The sequence below is a fragment of the Sus scrofa genome, chromosome X (genome assembly GCF_054392235.1).
Source record: "Sus scrofa isolate SSC_HxYL_T2T_F1_AM1 chromosome X, Sscrofa_HxYL_maternal_Yorkshire_Landrace_v2.0, whole genome shotgun sequence".
In the NCBI taxonomy this organism is placed as follows: Eukaryota; Metazoa; Chordata; class Mammalia; order Artiodactyla; family Suidae; genus Sus; species Sus scrofa.
The window spans coordinates 93,903,491-93,925,000 of record NC_139401.1 but is presented as its reverse complement, the minus strand read 5'-3'; the positions used below and the strand labels follow the sequence as shown (position 1 = coordinate 93,925,000).

At 40.0% G+C, this 21,510-nt stretch overlaps 2 protein-coding genes across 16 annotated transcripts in view; both read right to left on the bottom strand.

Annotated features, from left to right (window-relative positions):
* GPRASP1 (G protein-coupled receptor associated sorting protein 1) overlaps positions 1-13,686 on the bottom strand; it is a 44,825-nt gene extending 31,139 nt beyond the window's left edge. For 6 of the 13 annotated variants that reach the window (XM_085006912.1, XM_021079927.2, XM_085006910.1 and 3 more), the window contains exons 1-5: positions 13,493-13,686; positions 13,331-13,389; positions 11,271-11,370; positions 9,435-9,491; positions 7,612-7,779 (exon numbers count right to left, since the gene is read on the bottom strand). The gene's annotated coding sequence lies outside the window, so the exon portion shown is untranslated. Of the gene's footprint in view, positions 1-7,611; positions 7,780-9,434; positions 9,492-11,270; positions 11,371-11,840; positions 11,995-13,330; positions 13,390-13,492 lie in introns of all 13 variants that reach the window. The other 7 variants (XM_085006917.1, XM_085006914.1, XM_085006916.1 and 4 more) reach the window with 2 other exon arrangements.
* On the bottom strand, positions 9,073-13,686 carry ARMCX5 (armadillo repeat containing X-linked 5). Of its 3 annotated transcripts, XM_085006952.1 has the most exons (4): positions 13,493-13,686; positions 13,331-13,389; positions 11,841-11,994; positions 9,073-11,370 (listed from the first exon to the last, which is right to left on the bottom strand). In XM_085006952.1, exon 4 carries the CDS (start codon positions 10,893-10,895, stop codon positions 9,396-9,398), a length of 1,500 nt encoding a protein of 499 aa, XP_084863078.1. In that variant the 5' UTR covers positions 10,896-11,370; positions 11,841-11,994; positions 13,331-13,389; positions 13,493-13,686; the 3' UTR covers positions 9,073-9,395. The 3 variants fall into 3 exon arrangements, with proteins under 3 accessions (XP_084863078.1, XP_084863076.1, XP_084863079.1); XM_085006950.1 differs by lacking the exon at positions 11,841-11,994; XM_085006953.1 differs by lacking the exons at positions 11,841-11,994; positions 13,331-13,389.
* Positions 13,687-21,510: the final 7,824 nt, after the last annotated feature.

Below are 21,510 nucleotides of genomic sequence, written 5' to 3'. Positions count from 1 at the left end.
TTACACCTAAACTTTTCTGTCTTTGGAAAGGATGTTAGATTCAGCCACTGTACTGGTTTAGATGGCAGGCAGCAATACTAGTCTAGTCAGTCCCACCCCCTCAGTTCACTTCTAGTCAGGTAAGGAAGGTTACACAGGTGCAGAAGTTACATAGGTGAGCTATCTTTACCACCAGGCAATTAGCTGCACTCATAATTTACCAGATTGGGTGAAGGCACATCCTGCCTCATTAGGCCCTTGGGAGTTCTGACATAAAGGTAAATAGTTTCTTGCTTAGAAATAAGCCCTACTTCCTGCCCTTGCAGTTGCAGCTCTGGTTCTGTGACCACTGTATCAAGTGACGGGGAAAGAAAAACAAAGTTGAGGTGATGGGGAGAAGAGAGAGCATTTTCCCCACCCCTTCTTCCACCAGATCCACCAGAAAAACACACTTGATCTTAGCCAAAAGGCCGAGAAGCAATCCACCAGAGAAACAGAAATATATCCCGTGGGGACACTCTCTTAACCCCACCCATGTTAAGGTTGAATGTGAGCACATACTTGTGAAGGCATGTAAGCCAGCCCTTCATGACTTTATCCCCTCCCCACCCATTTTAGACAATCAATATTTTAATGGCCCATTCTAATTCTCTATCAAACTATTATTATGAGGTTATCTTTCTGACCATCACTGGACATTATGCAATGTAAACTATGTTTGTTCCCTAGTCTAAAGAAATGAGGCTCAGCTGTCCAAATTTTTGCAATATTTTCTGTTACAGCACTTTGAGCATTTGCATCTACATTGGGTAAGCAAGAGTCAATGTCTATTTCTGCATTCCTGACTTGTTTGTACTCTACCCCCCTCCACCAAGGCTACCAGCATTAGTCTGACTTGCCAGCTATAATCAGGGCCTTCCCCTCCCCACCCACCCACGGAATCTGCCACATAGCCATCTGCAGTCTGTCTCTTTTGCTGGCAAAAACAGCAGAATAGTTCTTATTGGCACTGCCTCAGAGGGTACAAGAGAAATATGTCTAGATTCAGCCCATCTTTGCATTGCTGTGCCTCTCCCATGTCCACTCATTTCATAGACCCAGATGGCCGCCTCAAGGAAGAGTACCAAAAAGTCCACTTGGTGGTTCCAATCACCTTCTGAACCTTGGATGGGGGTTCTTCTAATAGGCATCAACATGTCCTACTTTAATGCACCCCTAAAGTTCCCAGAGTATTTTCCATAGGGCTGTGCCCTATATGGTCCTCCTTTTAATAGTCCAGTTTTCCATTAGCCATCTACCTGACCATATGGCCAGGCCATGGGCTACTGGCCACATGTAGGTAAAAATCCAAACATAAGGGTTTTTACCATTGCTCAATTCTTCTATCACTACTAGGAAAACAGCATGCAATTTGGCACACCAGGCTCATATGTTTTGACTTTCTTGAATTAGAGTGGTGGCCTCTAAAACACTTCTAAAACATGTCCATTCACCAAGGAAATGCCATTCAAAAGCCAAGCAGCTCTTTGTTGGTCAGTTAAGGGCTCTTTATGGGGCAGTGTCCAAGGTACAACAGAATCCAGGAGCTCCTCACACAGTTCCACAGTCAGTCCTTGGTGAAAAAAGGCTCCCTGCTCTCATGAGTTATCTCCTTCTTGCATTCTCCATGCAGCATGCTCCTTTATAAACCATTTCCATTTTATTATGGAAATCTGGGTACTGCCAGCCCCATTAGAGCATTTCCCTAAAATTATTCCAGACATCATGGCTATTTCAGGTTTCAAGATCACTTTACGGCCTTCAGTGAGTCATAGGAGTGTCTTCAATTAATCTCTGATTGCAGGGTAGGAAAGGCCCCTCAAATAGAAATTCTCTAGTCCAAAGTGCCAACAGTTGTCGTTAGGAGGTGCTCACAGGCTCTTGCCATAAACCCTAGTCTATTCTATGCCTCACATAGGGCTATCACACAGCCTATCAGCACTTCAGCCTCTATTCTACATAGTCTGGTCTTACTAGTTCCTATTTAGCATGTTGAATTAACACTGCTTGAAGGGCAAATTTACATGCCTTCTGTTTTACAATACTAGATATAGGAAACATTCGCCAGTCAGATACAATATCCATTCCCATAATACGATCAGGTAAAAAAAAAAAAAAAGATGCAACCACTTCACATAAAATCTGTTCAGTCATATACCAATTCTCCTACAAACTTTTACCTTAATTTCATCAATCCTTACATTCCTAACTGTAGCCTCCACTAGGAATTCGTCAGTAGGTTCTGGTTTTACAGTACTAGGTAAGAGAGGTGTTCCTCAGCCAGACATAATTTCTATTCCCAGAAAACATTCATGTAACATTCCAACTTTGACAATCCAATAAACTTGTACACTTTTATGTTCTCTCAATTGAACTTCAGCCCAAATCGTGGCTTTATCAATGGATTCTAGTACCACAGTTCATGGGACTCCTGTACCAAGGAGTACTGGAAATTCATCTCCATCCCCTGAATATTTTACCCACTCTTATGCAAAAGGCTTTGGATTCTCAGCAAGGGGTAGAGCCAAAGGACTCTGGAAGTCTTACATAATGTTTTATACATAAGACTTACATAAAATCGATAAATAAATCATGTACAGATTTATATAAAGTCTTAAATCTTATATAAGACTTTTCAGTCCTTTATTGATTAATTGGCTTGCTCATTATCCAAAGAGATTGGTCAGATTTCTCACTACAATTCCTACTTTCTGGCTTTCAAAATTTCTCCCAGTTGTGGTAGAGGTGACTTAGTTAAATACCCAAAATAACTGAAAGCAAGGACTCAGATATTTGTACAACCAATGTTTTAGCAGCATTATTCACAATGGCCAAAAAGTGGAGATAACCAAAATGTCCACTGACAGATGAATGCATAGACAAAATGTGGCATATACAAACAATGAAATATTATTCACTCTTAAAAAGAAATAAAATTGTGATACATGCTATAAGGATGAACTTTGAAAATATTATGCTATATGAAATAGCCAAACACAAAATAACAAATATTGCCACTTATATGATGTGTCTAGAGTTGTCAAATTTGTAGAGATAGAAAATAGACTAGTGCTGGCAAGGGTCTGACGAGAGGGTAGTGGGAAATTATTGTTTAATGGATACAGAGTTTCGGTTTGGGACCATTAAAGAAAGTTCTGCAGATCAATAGTGATGATGGTTGAATGACAATGTGAATGCACTTAATGTCACTGAATTATACACATAAAATTGGTTAAAATGGCAAATTTTATGTTATGTGTATTTTATCACAATTTTTTAAAAAAATCATAGAAATGTACAAGGGTGAACCCTAACATATACTAGGGACTTTAGTTAATAATAATGTTATCAGTATTCATTCATCACTTTTAACAAAACTATCACACTAAAGCAAGATGCTAATAATATGAGAAATTGTGGGGAAAGGGATTGATGGGGAAGAAGTAGTAGTATAGGGAAGCTCTCTGTACTTTCTGCACAATTTTTCTGTAAACCTAAAACTGATCTAAAACATGAAGTTGAATAATTTTGAAGAGTCTCATGTTCTACCAACTGAGCTAGCTGGGCGGGGCAATAAAGTCAAATAATTTTTAAAAAGCCAGTATCATGGCGCTTTTGGTCTGTTATTCCCTTTTTTTGGATGTATTTTATTTATTCATTTATTTACTTGTTTTTATTAAAATATAGTTAATATACAGTATTATGTTAGTGCCAGGTGTACAACATAGTTATCCAATAATCAAATACATTATGAAATGATCACAAGTCAAGTAAACATCTGTCACCATACAAAAATATTACAGTATTACTAACTGTATTCTTTATGTTATATATTACATCCTTATGACTTATTATTTATTTTATAACTGGAAGTTTGTATCTCCTAGTCCTCCTCATCTTTTTCCTCCAATACCTTGCCCTTCTCCCCTCCAGCACCCACAAGTTTGCTCTCTGTATCTGTAAGTCTGTTTCCATTTTGTTTTATTTATTTGTTTTGTTTTTTTAGATTCCACATATAGGTGAGCTCATACAGTACTTTTCTTTCTCTGTATGAGTTATTTCACTTAGCAAACCTTCAACGAAATGAAAAGACAACCTACTAAATGGGAGAAAATAACTGCAAATTCTATATCCAGTAAAGAGTTAATATCCAAATTATAAAGAAGTCACACAAATCAATATAAAAACAAAAAAAGGACCATTTAATTAAAAACAGGAAGAAAATCCAAATAGACATTTTTCCAAAGAAGACATACAGATGGCCAGTAGACACATGATGCTCAACATCACTAATCATCAGGGAAATTCAAACTCAAACCACAATGAGATATTACCTTACACCTGCTAGAATGGCTATTATCAAAAAGATTAGAAGTAATGTGTTGGCAAGGATGTGGAGAAAAGGGAACCCTCATGCACTGTTGGTAGTAATGTAAATTGGTGCAGCCACTGTGGAAAACAGTATGGTAGTTCCCAAAAAGTTAAAAATAGAACTACCAAACAGTCCAGCAATTCTACTCCTGAGTATCTACCCAAAGAAAACAAAAACATTAATTTGAAAAGATATATGCATCTCTGTTCATTGTGGCATTATTTACAAGAGCAATGATGTTGAAGCAACCTAGATGTCCATCAATAGGTGAGGGGATAAAGAAGATGAATGGATAAAGAAGATATATATACATATATACGTGCACACAAAGAATATTAATCAGCCATAAAAAAGAATGAAATTGTGCCATTTGTGACAACATGGATGGACCTAGAGTGTATTATGCTAAGGGAAATAAGACAGAGAAAAACAAGTTTACAGTGTATCTTAAAAGCCAAATGCATTAAACTATAATTATAAATTTATGTTAATGGACATAATGTATAAAGATCTAATTTGTGAAAATAACAACATAAAGAAATGGAATTGTAAATAGGAAGAGTTTTTGTATACTATTGAAACTTTAATATTAAGTTGATATTAATTCAAACTTGGGTGTTATAGAATTAAAATATTATAATCCACAGAGTAGCCACTAAGAAAGAAAGAAGAAGTAAATCAAAATGGTACACACTAGGGAAACTGCCAAATTGTTTTGCATGTTGGTTGCACCTTTTTACATTTCCACCAGCAATATACAAGGGTTCCAATTTTTCTACATCCTTACCAACACTTGCTATTATCTGTTTTTTAAAGAATTATACTCATCTAGTGAGTGTGAAGTGGTTTCAGTGTGGTTTTGATTTACATTTCTCTAAAGATCAATGATGTTGAGCATCTTTTCATGTTTACTGGCCATTTGAGTAACTTCTTTGGAGAAGTGTCCATTCAAATCTGTTGCCTATTTTAATTGTCTTTTTACTGGATGGTAAGAGTTCATTATATATTCTAGATAACAGACCCATATATATATATATATATATAAATATGACTTGCAAACATTGCTTTCCTATGCTGTGAGTTGTCTTTTCACTTTATTGATGGTATCATTTGAAGCATGTTGCTAATTTAATTTTATAGCCAACTTGAGTAAGCCTCATGTTTTTGCTCTGAGAAGTGCTGAAGGAAAACACGTGTTATTCATTATATTATTCATCAAATCCTGTTATTGATGTAATGGAGACAACACTCAAGTTATTCAAGATATCCATGCCATTGGTTTATTGAATCCTTGCAACTCTAGGATAGAGTTCTGGTAGATTCAGCTTTTAGGACAAAGATGCCAAAACAAAACTGTTTCAGAGAAGTCTGATTAGCCAAAAATGACTTTCTGCTTCAATCACATGGAAACTTATCTGTATATGCTTTTTGTTATGACTGGTAAATGAAGCAGATATGTTATAGTCCCTGTAATAAAGAGGCTGACTCTATTTTTTGATCTTTGACAACTGATAGCTTTTAAGTTCACCCCTCCTTCTCCTCTGCCCCACATTTGAATAAGTTGGTAACTTCCCCTTCTGCCCCACATCTGGGCAAGCTGATCAGAAAACCAAGGCACTCCTTCCTTAGGCACCACTGGTAAGAAGTTCAAACCACCTACAGGAACCCTCACCCTGGACTCATCTCCTAGCTACCATAAAACACCAAGGACATCTCCTTGTCCTATTCTCTCAAGCCATTTTCAGACCTGTCTGTGAGCCACCCTGCTCTGCCCAGAAAGCCTCATTACGTGAGTAATAACTTTTCATACTGTCTTGGTATATGCATATGTACAACATCATAAATACTGGCATCAGAATCAAATTTGGGGTAACAGCATATTCTGTCTCTGAGGGGTGACACAAAAGCCCCCCCAAAGAAAATATTTTTTTCTGTACAATAGAGTCATGGGTTTCTTGCAGAATGAAGAGAAAGGGAGAGGACATTAATTGTAAGGCTTTTCACTTAATAGTTGGTCATCTAGGCTATCTTTAGAAAATTTAATGTTATATTTAAAATCTTTACCACAAATAAATATATATGTAATTAACAGCATTAATGGATTTATAGAAATTATAAAAGTTCCTCGATTGTGGTTGGTATGCCAGAAAACTCACAATATTTTAACAGGAGTCTCAAGTGGAAGAGGCACAACCTTTGAGATATTTCCACTTGTTTCTTATCCACTTGAGATTTACACACCAAAGGATGACATTCACAGAAGTTTTTGTTTTTCACACCAGACTAGTTTTGACTCAGAGGAAGTTATCTGTTATGAAAACTGAAGGATGACAGTGTGCCCCTTCTCTAAGAGCTTTTTTTTATACTCGGTCACTGGCTCACTGAGTGGTGAATCATTAGTTGTGGACCAGGATTTCTCACCTAAGGTGCTTCAGAGAGCCTGACATCCTAACTGGATTGAATGTAGGTCACAGGCTAGGATATAAGGGGGACAACCGAAAGGTGCCAAAGGATACAGAGCCTTTCAAGTTTTGCTAGCGAATTTGGTGATACTATATAGATGGATTCCAACTGAAAATTCCACTTTTAAATTTGAGGGCAGGAGTTCCTGTCGTGGCTCATCGGTAATGAACCCAACTGACTAGTATCCACGAGGATATGGGTTTGATCCTTGGCCTCACTCAGTGGGTTAAGGAACCAGCATTGCTGTGAGATGTGGTGTAGGTCGCAGACACAGCTCAGATCCTGCATTGCTGTGGCTGTGGCGCAGCCCGCCAGCTGCAGCTCTGATTAGACCCCTAGCCTGGGAACTTCCATATGCTGCAGGTGCAGTCCTAAAAAAAGGCAAAATAAAATAAAATAATAAAATAAAATTGAGGACAGAGTTGAGGGACAGTGGGTGCTAATAGTGCAGTGCGCTGTAGGAAGATTACTTGCTTTACTTCATGACAGGAAAGATGAGAAAGCTACACTGATTTCTTTTTCACCCCCGGACAGAAATATTTTAAGACAAGTAACATTTGGATCAGCCGACACTACATGGGCTTGCCTGAATTATTTTTCTAGGAAAAGAGATGAAGTAAGAGATGAGCAATGGCATTTTGACTTCAAGTGCACCCCAGGAACAATTTGGGAACTGATTCTGTCTCCCTTAATTCCCACCCAGGGAGAGACCATCAGCTTCTTGCTGTGACATGTATACCTACATACCCCACACTCACCCTTCTCTTTAGCTGACAGAAAATTCCACAGCCATCAACTGATTAAGTGTATGTTCCATAGGGCATTTGAGACACAGAATATTTCCAAGGGGTCTTGTCCAATTGTATTGTGAAGATCCCCAATTCTGAAAGGAGTACCCACAGCTGGAATTCCAGGCTATGGGAGTTCTGTGGATTAAAAAACAAGTTATAAAGAACTTCAAAAATCATCTAAGTTGCAACCGAATGTTGCAAAAAGCCTACCTGCATTTTTTCACCCATTTTAATGCACAGTGTGGCTGGTTGTTCTTCATTTCAACTCCTAAGATATATGGAAGTTAGCTTCAGACTTGACCTTAATATAAATTACACTAAGGACAGCTGCTAAAACTAGAGTTACATTACACTCTGTTGAGATCTTTTTTTTCAGTTTAGGCCTTCCTGCAAACACATAAAAAGTTAGGAGATGAAGTTCAATAGATCAGAATTTGTACACTGATCCTAATATCTCTATTTCCGAAGTCTGGGCAGTTAAAGATGATGATAACAGCAAAGGGGGCAGAGGTGACCCCAGATCCCAGTCTGTATTCTGGCATTCTAAGCCACAAAACCCCAACTAGAACTTAGCTTTTGTTAAGTATAAGAGGTAGGAGCTGGGGTAGTACAGACAACATGATTTCAGCTCTGTAAACTATACAAACAAAAAGGATAGTGGGATTAGGAGAATTAATTTCTCCCTAACCACACACTCCCAAAGGACTCTGGTTTCCTGTGGCTGTCTCAGAGCAGAGTTCTGATCAAAAGGGGTCAGCACAAACAGGGTGCTGTCATCAAGCATAGGTACAAATCACCAAGTCCAAACTATTGGTTAGCAAAAAAAAAAAAAAAAAGCAAGTAAGAGAGTAATCAGTCACCAAGGTGGGACAAATTAGACTATCCATGAGGCAGTTTCTGCAGTTGGACCCTAGAAAGGCCTTCCTTTGTGGCTCAGGAATACAGGGGGAGGAAGCCTCAGATGCAGTAAACTTGGTACCCTAGGATGGGGTATACAGATGTTGAGGGCACAGTAGGGCTAGGTCCTTTAAGAACCGGACTTTCTTGGCTTTGCTCATAAATAGGGGTGAGAACCAGGAATTTTCTTGGAAGCCGAAAAGCTTCAAAGTACCCTGATGACATATCTTATGTGAAAGGCGGAGTACAAGTTCTGGGACTCAGACTGGAATGAAGTCATCTGTGTTCCTTTTCTCTGAAGTCTACATCCTCTTCTCTTTTTCCAGGTCTGCCCAGATGTCAGCTAGTAGCACAGTCCTGTTTTCCTGTGTGCAGTGACTGAACTCCTTGAACATGTTAAAACTAAAGGTTCTGTCAATGTGAACTTGCTTTGTTTGTACCCTCCTACAGACATGGACAGTGCTCTTTATCATTTTGTTATTTGTGCTTTAACCCTCTGACTAGACTCCAACTGAAGAACTAGGACAAATGTTTTCACCAGTTTCAGCATGCAACTTTATTAACATGTAAATAAAGTCTCGAATACACTTATGTCAACATAAAGCACAGAATGTATAGCTTATTCGGATGAATAGGTTAATTATCAGGTCATGTTGCAGAAATACTAAAAGTATCTCAATTTACATAGCACAATAAAAATCAACAAATCTTCAAGCTCTCAAGATCATTTGGTATCCATAAAATTGGCTCCTTCAGTCAACACAAATAGCATAAATACTGAATTTATAATATGTACTGGTTTCATATTACAACACCAAAAAATTGTTCAAGGCTTTGTGAGAACATACGGCTATTCAGAGTTTGAGTATTAATCGTATAACTTTATCTCTCACCTCAGGATCACTGTGCTCTGCTAAGTCTTGTAGTTTCTGACCAAACTCTTTTGCTTCCTGGAATATGGAAATAAGTTCAGATTTAGTGAACTCTTCCTTGGTAAATAGCTTTACCTTCTTTTTGAATTGGAAGTTTATATTCTCAAATATTTCAATGATATTAAGGATATTGGCCTTTGACTCATTTTTGTTAAAAGGTGCCACCAGTGATGACAGTACTTTGGCACTGATCAGTTCTCTTGTATTGGCTTGATTTTTAGACAAGCGAGAAAACACTTTCAAAACATAAAACTTGGTTTTGACACTTCCCTTGTTTAACAAGGTGAGGAAATCTGGAATATAATTGATAATCATATGGTGATCCTCAAACTTTACACTCAGCTGCACTAATAATTTCAGTCCAGCCAGTTGCACAGGGGAGTTCAAGGGAGAAGAGATTATTTCCTTACAAACCTGATTTACATACAACTCTCCTGTTTTTGGTTGTCCAGAAGACCCGGAGTTGTCATCCACCTTATTTAAAGCTCTAGGGTGTTCTATAACATTGGGATTATTGACCAAGTTTTCAATCATAACAGTAATACCTACATCATGAATTATATCTTGGGTAAATGGATAAGCAGGACTGATGCCCATTATCATTGTAGCAATTTGATGAATGAAAGGATCCCTAGTTAACTTAAGTAGGGCAACAAGTTTATCAAACTCCTTAGGTTCTAAACTAAAAACACGTGATTTGCAGCGGCAGGTTTTTGGATTGGGGCCATACTTTTCCCTGTACTTAACCTGTTTTTTGATCTCAGCTAAAGTCTGGAAATAAGGCCCATTATAGGGTGGGATCTTGGTCAGAGGCCGAATCCCCAGAGGAGTTTCAATCAAGGTCTCAACCAGAGTCCAATTTCCTTCTGGAGGCAAGGAGCCCTCCCCTCCCTCTATTGGAACTAGGACACAATACCTGGCCCTTGACCATGCTGCAGCTTTTTGCTTTATAGTAAGTTCGGGTTTGGGTTTGGGTGTGGGCTTGGGCTTTTCTGGGATCTTAGGTGGAGGCTCATAAACTTGAAAAGGGGTCTCTTCTTCAGGCCAGAACCAGGATCCTACACTAGGCTCTTCTCCGGTCCAAAACCAAGAGCAGGCATTTTCTTCATCATCACTGGACTCGATTACAATACCAGCTCCATCCCCAGCCCTGAACTTCATGCTGGCCTCTCTCCTTCTCTGGGACCTGGACTGAGTATTGTCTTTATCATCAGCCCTGGCAAAGGATCTAATATTGGGTTCACTTGCAGCACCAGCCTTGACTTCATACTCGATCACAGCACTGATCTTGGACACAGGCATGGTCTTTGACTTGGTTTGGGACACTACACTAGGTTCTACCAGGGGTTTTGACTTAGTCTCAGCCACGACTCTAGTCTTAGTTTTAGCTTCCATCTTGCTCACTTCCCTGGTCATAGCCATGGCCTCAGTGTAGGTCACTGTCTGTGTCCTGGCCACTGCTCCATCCCGTCTTGGTCTGGATCACTGGTCCTGTCTTCAGTTCTGCCTCAGTCACTGCCTTGGCTTGGATATTAGCCTTGGCTCTAGTGTTGGCAGGGCCACTGATTCCAACTTTCAGGCCAGCCCCAGCCCCTCCTCTGCCCTTTCCTTAGCCTTGAAGCCAGTCATGATCCAAGTTAAAGGCAAGGCCAAGTTATGTATCCCCACCCACGTCTCAGCCTTGACTGAAGGTTTGTCCCAGGTTGGTGTTTTCATACAAAGTCCAGTTGTCACTCAAGCCCCCTTTCCAACTATAGGCCCTGCCAATGATATGAACAACGTGCAGAGGAAGCTCACTCAGGGAAGGAAAGGATGGCTGTGTGCCTGAGCGCAGCCCTGTGGAGGGTGGTGGTCTTCAGCCACTCCAAGGCCACCAGATCTGCCACTGAAGTTGGACCTAGGGGTGGAGGAAGGAAATGGGGCTTTGAGTCTTTTCCATTTTTTTTTCTCATGTTGATAGCACAGAGAGACAGGGAAACATGGAAATTCAGTGCTAAGTGGAAAAGGTAGATAATTAGCAAACTCTCTCCCCCTTCATTTTATGCTCCCTACTATTGCAGGTACAATTGATCTTTTTTCCAGACACAAAATAGGAGTATGGAGAGTGGAAAAGCTGGATGGGAGTGAGAGAGACTTTAGAATCCCTCTTCTGGTTCTTTACCACTACTGTACCCAAGCAGATCTCCACTACCTCATCCTACAGGTCTACTGAGGAAGTCTCACACTCACACTAACCCGCACTAATCTGGAGTAATACTTCCTTCCTTTCCTTGCTTTCAGTGATGACACGTCCTAGAGCAGACCTAAAGGCAGATCTATGGACAAATAAACAGAAAGATATGGAAACTGATCTCTTGGTAGACTGACCTTGATCCCCCGTCCCTATGTTTGTATTTGTCTAGCGTTTCCCTCCTTCGAGTCCCTTCCCACATTGCCTTGCTTCATGATTGCTCCTCTTCCCTGTTTCAGGCCGTTTCCCTCTTCATTGACTGCACTGGCTCTTGCCTATTTCAGAACTGGGCTAGGATGAAGCACAAAAATAGGAAAACCAAGTGGAAGTAATAAAGCAGATATTACCTTTCTATATGCCCAAGACTTAAGAAGACTCCCAACTAAATCAGCAAAGGACCAAACGGGTTAGTAAACTGCCAAAACAGAAGACATAGCGTTCTCTAGTATCCATCACTCTCCCCTAACAACAATCTAAAGAGATACAAGACATATTTCTCTTCTTCATTATTTCAAGTCAGGTTAACCATTTATAAACCTTCATAACAATTGAGAGTTCCAAACACCCAAGGATAGATCTACACACAGAGATGCACAAATGTAGAGATAAAAAGAGACACAGGAGACAATGGGAGTCCTTGGTAGAGAGCAGCACCTAGGACACTGATTCTTTCTGGATAGAGGTACCGGACTGCCAAAAATTTCTATCTCCTTTTCTTCCTCCCCTCTGCCAAATCTCCAAGCTCCTCTGCTCCATTCTCAAAGTCTGACAATTCCCCTGCAGAGACAACTGAGACATTCCTCCAAGATAGTGGTGTTAGTAAGGGTAGAATGCTCAGAAAAACCATGGAAGCTGGCTGAGAAATCAATGAAAAGTATTATTTCTAAATTTCATCTAAGTTCTTGTGTTTCTTTCTCCTCCCCAAAGCCTACCATTGAAAATACGGTGCGACTAAGGGAGGCCTGTTTGGAAAGCTGGCAGAAAGAAGATCTGGAGCTTCCCCAAGACCCCTATCTGCTCTAGTCTTAACCATCCAAGCACTGCCCACTCTACAGAAATTAGGCCAAATTCCTTTTTCCTTTCCCCTTTCTTTTGAAGTTCGCTGACCCCTACAGATCTTTACAGAAACGTAGAGTACCGCAAATGTAGCAAGAAACCTACAGATATAAACGCATGATACACACTCAAAGGACCAAATGAGAAGACAGCAGGAGAGACTTGGTTATTAACGGTTAGCCTAGTAGCCAGGACAAGAGGCTCTTTTCTAATCCAGGGCCTTGATTATCAAACACAACCTCTTTATACACTTTTCCCTCTCAGGGGTCCCCAGACAACTGCTCTTGCCCACAGCAGCAGCCCCCTCCTCCTCCTAATATAATCCGCCATTTCTCCACTAGAAGCCGCTAACTACACTCTTTTCCTTCCCCAAACATGGTCGGAGGTGGGGCGACTGTCTGGAGATCAAGCTAGCATGAGGTAGATTTTAACTGATCGTTGGATGCCATTCAAATGACCCTCGTCCCTCTCTCCCTCTCACCGCCCGCACCCCATGACCAGGTCACATCTCCCACATTCACCTCTAACACCCACAGCCACACTCCCAAGCGATGCCTGCCTTCTCACTGACCTGCTCTGCTTGGATCAGAAGCAGTTTTCTCATTCCCTTGCCTCGAGAGATGCCGAGCCCTAAGAAAGAAGGTCAGACAGTCAGACGGACGCAAGAACACGAGACAATGGCGGCGACTATGTTTGGGGATGGGCCCTGCACCTGGGATTCAGGACGAGATACCTGCTTTATCAGATGAAGGGCCGTAACTGCAAAGAACTGTCACGTTTGGGTATTTCCTTCTTCTTCCCGTCCCCAGGACGCCTCAGCGACCCGCTCCTAGTGACTCTTTAACAGCTACCTTTCCCTCCGCAGACTTTGTCTCGCCACGTCCACTGAACCAAAACCGACAGCGGGCGCCGCGGAGGAGGAGTTTCAGGGGATCCGGCCTCACGGAAGCGGAGTGATACCGCGCTTTGCTTAGTGCCGCTCCTTCCTCTGCCGGCGAGCTCCGCCCCTCCCACCCGGGCTGTTCGGTGTGCTGGGTGGGCGGGGGCGGGGTCTGCATTTAGGAAAAACAGGGCTGGACGAGGAGACACAGACTAAAACCAAAGGGTCTCAGTGTTAAGTTTACCTCTCTCTGGAGTTCCCCGCTCCGCCCCAGGATACAATCTTTCCCTCTGAACTGAAATGTTGCCGGTTTCGGGAGTTGACGTCAGTGAATCAGCTCTGGCCTAATAAGGCGGACGGATACCAAAATGTAGTTTTTACACATTTCTCCCCTCCTGAGCCCTAGATCTGCAGGGGTGGGTGAGTGGGTTGCGGTAGGGGTCGGGGTAAGAAGGTTGGGGAAAAGGTTTGAGACAGAGAGGCTGAAAAGTGAAAGGAAGATAAATTCTCATCCTCTCTAAAATCTGTGTGTCCCCTCTGTGAGAGAGTCCCCTCCAAGCCGCCCCTCCCAGCACTCATTTTTTGGAAGGAATGGGCAGGACCTGAGCGGGGCGTCTGGAAAGCTGCTCAAGTTGGACTTGTTGATCAATACCAAATGCTTTAGTCTTCTCTTGTTCTTCTTTAAGTCTCTCGCCCTTACTCTCTCTTGCACAAAAATGGTCTAAGTTAAGGTGAGAAAGCAGAGATGCATGGAGTGAAGCTTATTAATATCACACTACTCTGGTGTGTACATACGCTATTTTTATGCTTCCGCCTCTCCTGATGCCCGCGATATTTTATGCACCTAGATACTTTGGAAAACAACTCTGTACTCATGGAAGAGGATTAATACTCAAGTATATTTGTACTCCTGAACCACTTCCCTCCTCCAGCTCCCACCCCTCCCCTTCATCCCACTGTATGGTTTCCTTATTTGTCACCTGAAAAGGAAGATGAAGTGGAAGAGAGTTAAGAAAGCAGAACTAAAGTGAGAACAGATTAAATGCCAAACCATCTGGTTATGGGCCCTTTTTAGGCCTGACCCACCATATTTCCTGCATAACGTGTCTGGTGAGGTAGAGGAAACATCAGGAAAGCAGGCTGGGAGGGGAGAGGCTATTTGAGGCCAGATGGTGCCAGGGTTCTGGGGCAGCCCTCCCCAATTCTGCTTCCCACCTTCAGGGGCCAAAGTCTGGAGGAAGGTGGGAGGGGGCGCCCAGGGAGGCCCATCCACTGCCCATCTTCTGAAGGAAGGCAGCCCTAGCTCTCTGGCCTGAGGACACAACCACTTGTCTGCACCAGTGGCCTCATTCTTTCTGCCACATTGTTGTTTTCTCATTACCACTGGTAACGCACTTTGCCATTTTTCTGTCCTCCCAGTTGCTCTAAGAGGACCTTTCCCTGTCAGGACCGACCCCCACCTGCTCAGACAATTCTCCCTCTCTGTCACCTCAGAGTCAGGTGTTAGATCCAGGTAGGGTCACACTCCTGGCTCCTCTTCTATTGTCCTAGAGAAAAGGGACACTACCTATGCACTCTCAAGGCAGATCCTAGCTGCTTTCCTGACTCCTATTTTCACTACTACATCCAGCCTAATGAATGTATATACTCATTCTTCCTGAATATAGAAAAAATTTTGATTTTCCTTTGAAGGTTGAAAGAAGTGAGAGGGCATTGAGTCATCAAGGGTACCTTCTATTGTTTGCAGATCAATGCTTGTCTCTAAGTTTCTCTGTCTTTGATGTTTGTAACCTCAAGGCTTAGCCTAGAGGGCTAAGCCACACTGAAGATGCCACACTGAAGATGCTCTCTCTATAATTTTTCAGTGGAGGAAGCTGAAAATATATTTTGGAAAGAAACTTGGAGTATCTCAATATCACATATTGCAATGAACATTTGGGGGGACACATGTAATTTGGACTTAATAGAAGTTTGTTTTTCCTTTTCTGTCTTTTTTTCATGCTTGAACCTATGCCTTACTAAGCTCTTTACTATATGGCAGCGCCTGTAAATTCATAAAGAAAAGACCAATGACCAACAACCCAGTAGAAAAAGTAGACAAATATATGAACAAATTGTTCCTAAAGACAAATCAACATTTCTTAAATATATGAGAAAATGTTTCATCTCACTGATGACAGAAGTGCAAATTATCATTACAATGATACATTGTTTCTCATCAATCTGGCAAAAAACAAAAAGTATGAAAACAAATTGTATTGGAGAAGAGATGGGAAAACTGGCATTCTTTTTAAAAATTTGTTTCATTGATGTGTAGTTGATTTAAAATGTCATGTTAATTCTACTGTAGAACAAAGTGATTCAGTTATGCATATATATAAATTCTTTTTCATATTCTTTTCCATATAGTTTATCACAGATATTGAATATAGTTCCCTGAGCTATAGAGTAGGACCTTGTTTATCCATTCTATATACATTAGTTTGCATTTGCTAATCCTATACTATCAATCCATCCCTACTCCATGCTCCTTCCCCTTGGCAACCATAAGTCTGTTTCCTACGTTGTGAGTCTGTTTCTGTTTTGTATATAGGTTTATTTGTGCCATATTTTAGATTCCACGAGTGATATCATATGGTATTTGTATTTCTCTTCTGACTTACTTAGTATGATAATCTATGGTTGCATCCATGTTGCTGCAAATGGCATTATTTCATTCTTTTTTATAGCTGAGTAGTATTCTACATATGTACCACATTTTCTCAATCTATTCATCTGTTGATGGGCATTTAGATTGTTTCCATGTCTTGGCTATTGTGAATAGTGCTGCTATGAACATAGGGATGCATGTATCTTTTTGAATTATAGATTTTTTGGATATAAGCCAAGGAGCGGGATTGCTAGATCATATGATAGTTCTATTTTTAGTTTTTTGAGGAACCTCCATATTGTTTTCCACAGTGGTTGTAACAATTTACATTCCTACCAACAGTGTAAGAAGGTTCCCTTTTCTCCACACCCCTCCAGCATTTGTTGTTCGTAGACTTTTTGATGATGGCCATTCTGGCTGGTGTAAAGTGGTACCTCATAGTAGTTTTGATTTTCATCTCTCTAATAGTGGTGTTAAGCATCTTTTCATGTGTTTTTTGACCATCTGTATGTCGTCTTTGAAGAAATGTCTATTTATAACTCCTGCCCATTTTGTGATTGGGTTGTTTGATATTGAGCTACATGAATTACTTATATATTTTGGAGATTAATCCCTTGTCAGTTGCTTAATTTGCAAATACTTTCTTCCATTCTCTGGGTTTTATTTTCGTTTTGTTTATGGTTTATTTTATTTTGCTGTGCAAAAACTTTTAAGTTTAATTAGGTCCAATTTGTTTATTTTTGCTTTTATATCTATTGCCTTGGGGGACTGACCTAAGAAAACATCGGTACGATTTATGTCCAAGAATGTTTTGCCTATATTCTCTTTTATGAGTTTTATGTTGTCATGTCTTATGTTTAAGTCTTTAAGCCATTATGAGTTTGTTTTTGTATGTGGTGTGAGGGTGTGTTCTAACTTTATTGATTTGCATGCAGGTGTCCAAATTTCCCAGTACCACTTGCTGAAGAGATTGTCCTTTCTCAAATGTATATTCTTGCCTCCTTTGTCAAAGATTAATTGACTGTATGTGTGTGGGTTTATTTCTGGGCTCTCTATTCTGTTCCATTGATCCATATGTTTGTTTTGTGACAATACCATGCTGCTTTGATTACTGTAGCCTTGTTGTATTGTCTGAAGTGTGGGAAGCTTATACCTCCAACTTTGTTCTTTTTCCTCAGGATTGCTTTGGAAATTTTGGGTCTTTTATGGTTCCCTATAAATTTTTGGACTATTTGTTCTAATTCTGTGAAAACGTCATGAGTAATTTGATAGAGATTGCATTAAACATGTACTTGGCTTTGGTTAGTGTGGACATTTTAACAATATTAATTCTTCCAATACAAGACCCTGCAGTGGAGTTCCCATTGTGGTGCAATGGAAACGAATCTGACTAGGAACCATGAGGTTGCGGGTTCAATCCCTTGCGTCACTCAGTGGGTTAAGGCTCTGGCATTGCCATGAGCTGTGATGCAGGTCACAGATGTGGCTCAGATCTGATGTTTCTGTGGCTGTGGCATAGGCCAGCAGCTGCAGCTCTGATTGGACCCCTGGCCTGGGAACCTCCATATGCTGTGAGTGCATCCCTAAAAAGGGGAAAAAAAAAAAAAAGGAGCCTGGGGTAGTTTTTTTTTTTTTATTACTCAATGAATTTATTACATTTATAGTTGTATAATGATCGTCACAAGCCAATTTTATAGGATTTCCATCCTATAATCCCAGCACACCCCCCCACCCCCCAAACTGTCTCCGTGGGAAACCATACGTTTTTCAAAATCTGTGAGTCAGTATCTGCTCTGCAAAGAAGTTCATTGTGTCCTTTTCTCAGATTCCACGTCAGTGAAAGCAGTTGATGTTGGTGTCTCATTGTATGGCTGACTTCACTTAGCATGATAATTTCTAGGGCATGTTGCTAAAAATGCCAGAATATTGTTCCTTTTAATGGCTGAGTAATATTCTGTTGTGTATATGTACCACATCTTCTGGATCCACTCCTCTGCTGATGGACATTGAGGTTGTTTCCATGTCTTGGCTATTGAAAATAGTGCTGCAATGAACATCGGAGCACATGTGTCTTGGCAAGTCATGGTTTTCTCTGGATAGATGCCCAGGAGTGGGATTGCTGGATCAAATGGTAATTCTATGTTTAGTTTTCTGAGGAATCGCCATACTGTTTTCCACAGTGGTTGCACCAATTTACAATCCCACCAAAGTGTAATAGGGTTCCATTTTCTCCACACCCTCTCCAGCCTTATTGTTTGTAGACTTTTTGATGATGGCCAATCTGGCTGGTTTAAGGTGGTACCTCATAGTGGATTTGATTTGCATTTCTCTAATAATGAGTGATGTTGAACATCTTTTCATGTGTTTCTTGGCCATCCATATGTCTTCTTTGGAGAATTGTCTATTTAGTTCTTCTGCCCATTTTTTGATGGGGTTGTTTGTTGTTTTTTTTTTTGTTGTTGAGCAGTAAGAGGTGTTTATAAATTTTGGAGATTAATCCCTTGTCAGTCACTTCATTTGCAAAGATTTTCTCCCATTCTGTGTGCTGTCTTTTCATTTCATTTAGGGTTTCCTTTGCTGTGCAGAAACTTTTAAGTTTAACTAAGTCCCATTTGTTTATTTTTGTTTTTACTGTCATTACTCTTAAGAGGTGGATCTGAGAAGTTGTGTCATTTATGTTGGAGAGTGTTTGGCCTATGTTTTCCTCTAAGAGTTGTATAGTATCTGGTCTTATATCTAGGTCTTTCATCAATTTGAGTTTATTTTTGTGTATGGTGTTAGGGAGTGTTCTAATTTCATTCTTTTCCATGTGTCTGTCCAGTTTTCCCAGCACCACTTATTGAAGGGGCTGTCTTTTCTCCATTGTATATTCTCGCCTCCTTTGTTATTGATTAGTTGGCTGTAAGTGCGTAGGTTTAATTCTGGGCTTTCTATCCTGTTCCACTGATCTATATGTCTGTCTTTGTGCCAGTACCATATGGTTTTGATGACTATTGCTTTGTAGTATAGTCTGATGTCTGGGAGCCTGATTCCTCCAGCTCCATCTTTCTTTTTCAGGATGTATTTGGCTATTCTGGGTCTTTTGTGCTTCCAAACAAACTTGAAAATATTTTGTTTGAGTTCTGTGAAAAATGTCCTTGGTAATTTGATAGGGATTGCATTGAATCTGTAGATTGCTTTGGGTAGTATAGTCATTTTGATAATATTAACTCTTCCAATCCACAAGCATGGTATATCTTTCCATCTATTTGTGTCACCTTTGATTTCTTTCATCAGTGTCTTATAGTTTTCAGAGTACAGGTCTTTTGTCTTTTTAGGTAGGTTCACTCCTAGGTATTTTATTCTCTTGAATGTGGTGGTAAATGGGATTGCTTGCATAGTTTCTCTTTCTGATCTTTCATTGTTAGTATATAGAAATGCAGTCAATTTCTGTGTATTAATTTAGTTTCCTGCAACTTTACCAAATTCATTAATGAGCTCTAACAGTTTTCTGGTAGAGTCTTTAGGATTCTCTAGATATAGTATCATGTCATCTGCAAATAGTGATAGTTTTATTTCTTCCTTTCCAATTTGGATTCCTTTTATTCCTTTTACCTCTCTGATTGCTAGGACTTCCAAAACTATGTTGAATAGTAGTGGTGAGAGCAGACATCCTTGTCTTGTTCCTGATTTTGGCAGGAATCCTTTCAGCTTTTCACCATTGAGAATGGTGTTAGCTGTGGGTTTGTCATATATGGCCTTTATGATGTTGAGGTAGGTTCTCTCCGTGCCCACATTCTGAAGGGTTTTTTATCAGAAATTGGTGTTGGATTTTGACAAAGGCTTTTTCTGCATCTCTTGAAAGGATCATATGGTTTTTATTCTTCAGTTTGTTAATGTGGTATATCACACTGATGGATTTGCAGGTATTGAAGAACCCTTGCATCCCTGGGATAAATCCCACTTGATCATGATGTACAATCCTTTTAATGTATTGTTGGATGTGGTTTGCTAGTATTTTGTTGAGGATTTTTCATCGATGTTCATCAGTGAAATTGGCCTGTAGTTTTCTTTTGTTGTGGTATCTTTGGTTTTGGTATGAGGGTGATGGTGGCCTCATAGAATGAGTTTGGGAGTATCCCTTCCTCTGCAATTTTTTGAAATAGTTTCAGAAGGGTAGGTGTTATCTCTTCTCTAAATGTTGGATAGAATTCACCTGTGAAGCCATCTGGTCCAGGACTTTTGTTTGTTAGAAGTTTTTTAATCACAGTTTCAATTTAAGACTTGTGATTGGTCCCTTCATCTTTTCTATTTCATCTTGGTGTAGTCTTGGAAGATTGTACTTTTCCACTTTTTCCATTTCTTCTAGGTTTTTTACTTTATTAGCATATAGTTGCATATAGTAGTCTCTTATGATCCTTTGTATTTCTGCAATGTCCATTGTTACTTCTCCTTTTTCATTTCTAATTTTATTGATTTGAGTCCTCTCTCTTTTTTTCTTTATAAGTCTGGCTAAGGGTTCATCGATTTTGTTGATCTTTTCAAAGAAACAGCTTTTTGTTTCATTGATCTTTTCTATGGTTTTCTTCATTTGTATTTCATTGATTTCTGCTCTGATCTTTATGATTTCTTTCCATGAACTTTAGGTCTTGTCTGTTCTCTCTCTAGCGGCTTTAGATATAAAGTTAGCTTGTTTATTTGAGCTTTTTCTTGTTCCCTGAGGTAGGCTTGTATTGCAATAAGCTTTCCTCTTAGAGTGGCTTTTGCTACATCCCATAGGTTTTGGAATGTCATAACTTTGTTGTCATTTGCTTCTAAGTATTTTTTAATTTCTTTGATTTCTTCAGTGATCCATTGGTTGTTTAGTAGCATGTTGTTTAGTCTCCACGTGTATGTGTTTTTTGCAGTTTTTTTCTTGTTGTTGACTTCCAGCCATAAATCTTTGTGGTCAGAAAAGATGCTTGATATGATTTCAATTTTCTTAAAGTTACCAAGGTTGGATTTATAGCCCAGGATGTGATGAATCTTAGAGAATGTTCCATGTGCACTTGAGAAGACTGCGTTTTCTGTTGCTTTTGGATGGAGTGTCCTATAAATATCTTTTAAGTCCATCTGGTCTAATGCATCATTCAGGGCCTGTATCTCCTTATTGATTTTCTATCTGGTTGATCTGTCTATTGGTGTAAGTGGGTGTTCAAGTCCACCACTATATTGTGTTATTGTCAATTTGTCCTTTTAAGGT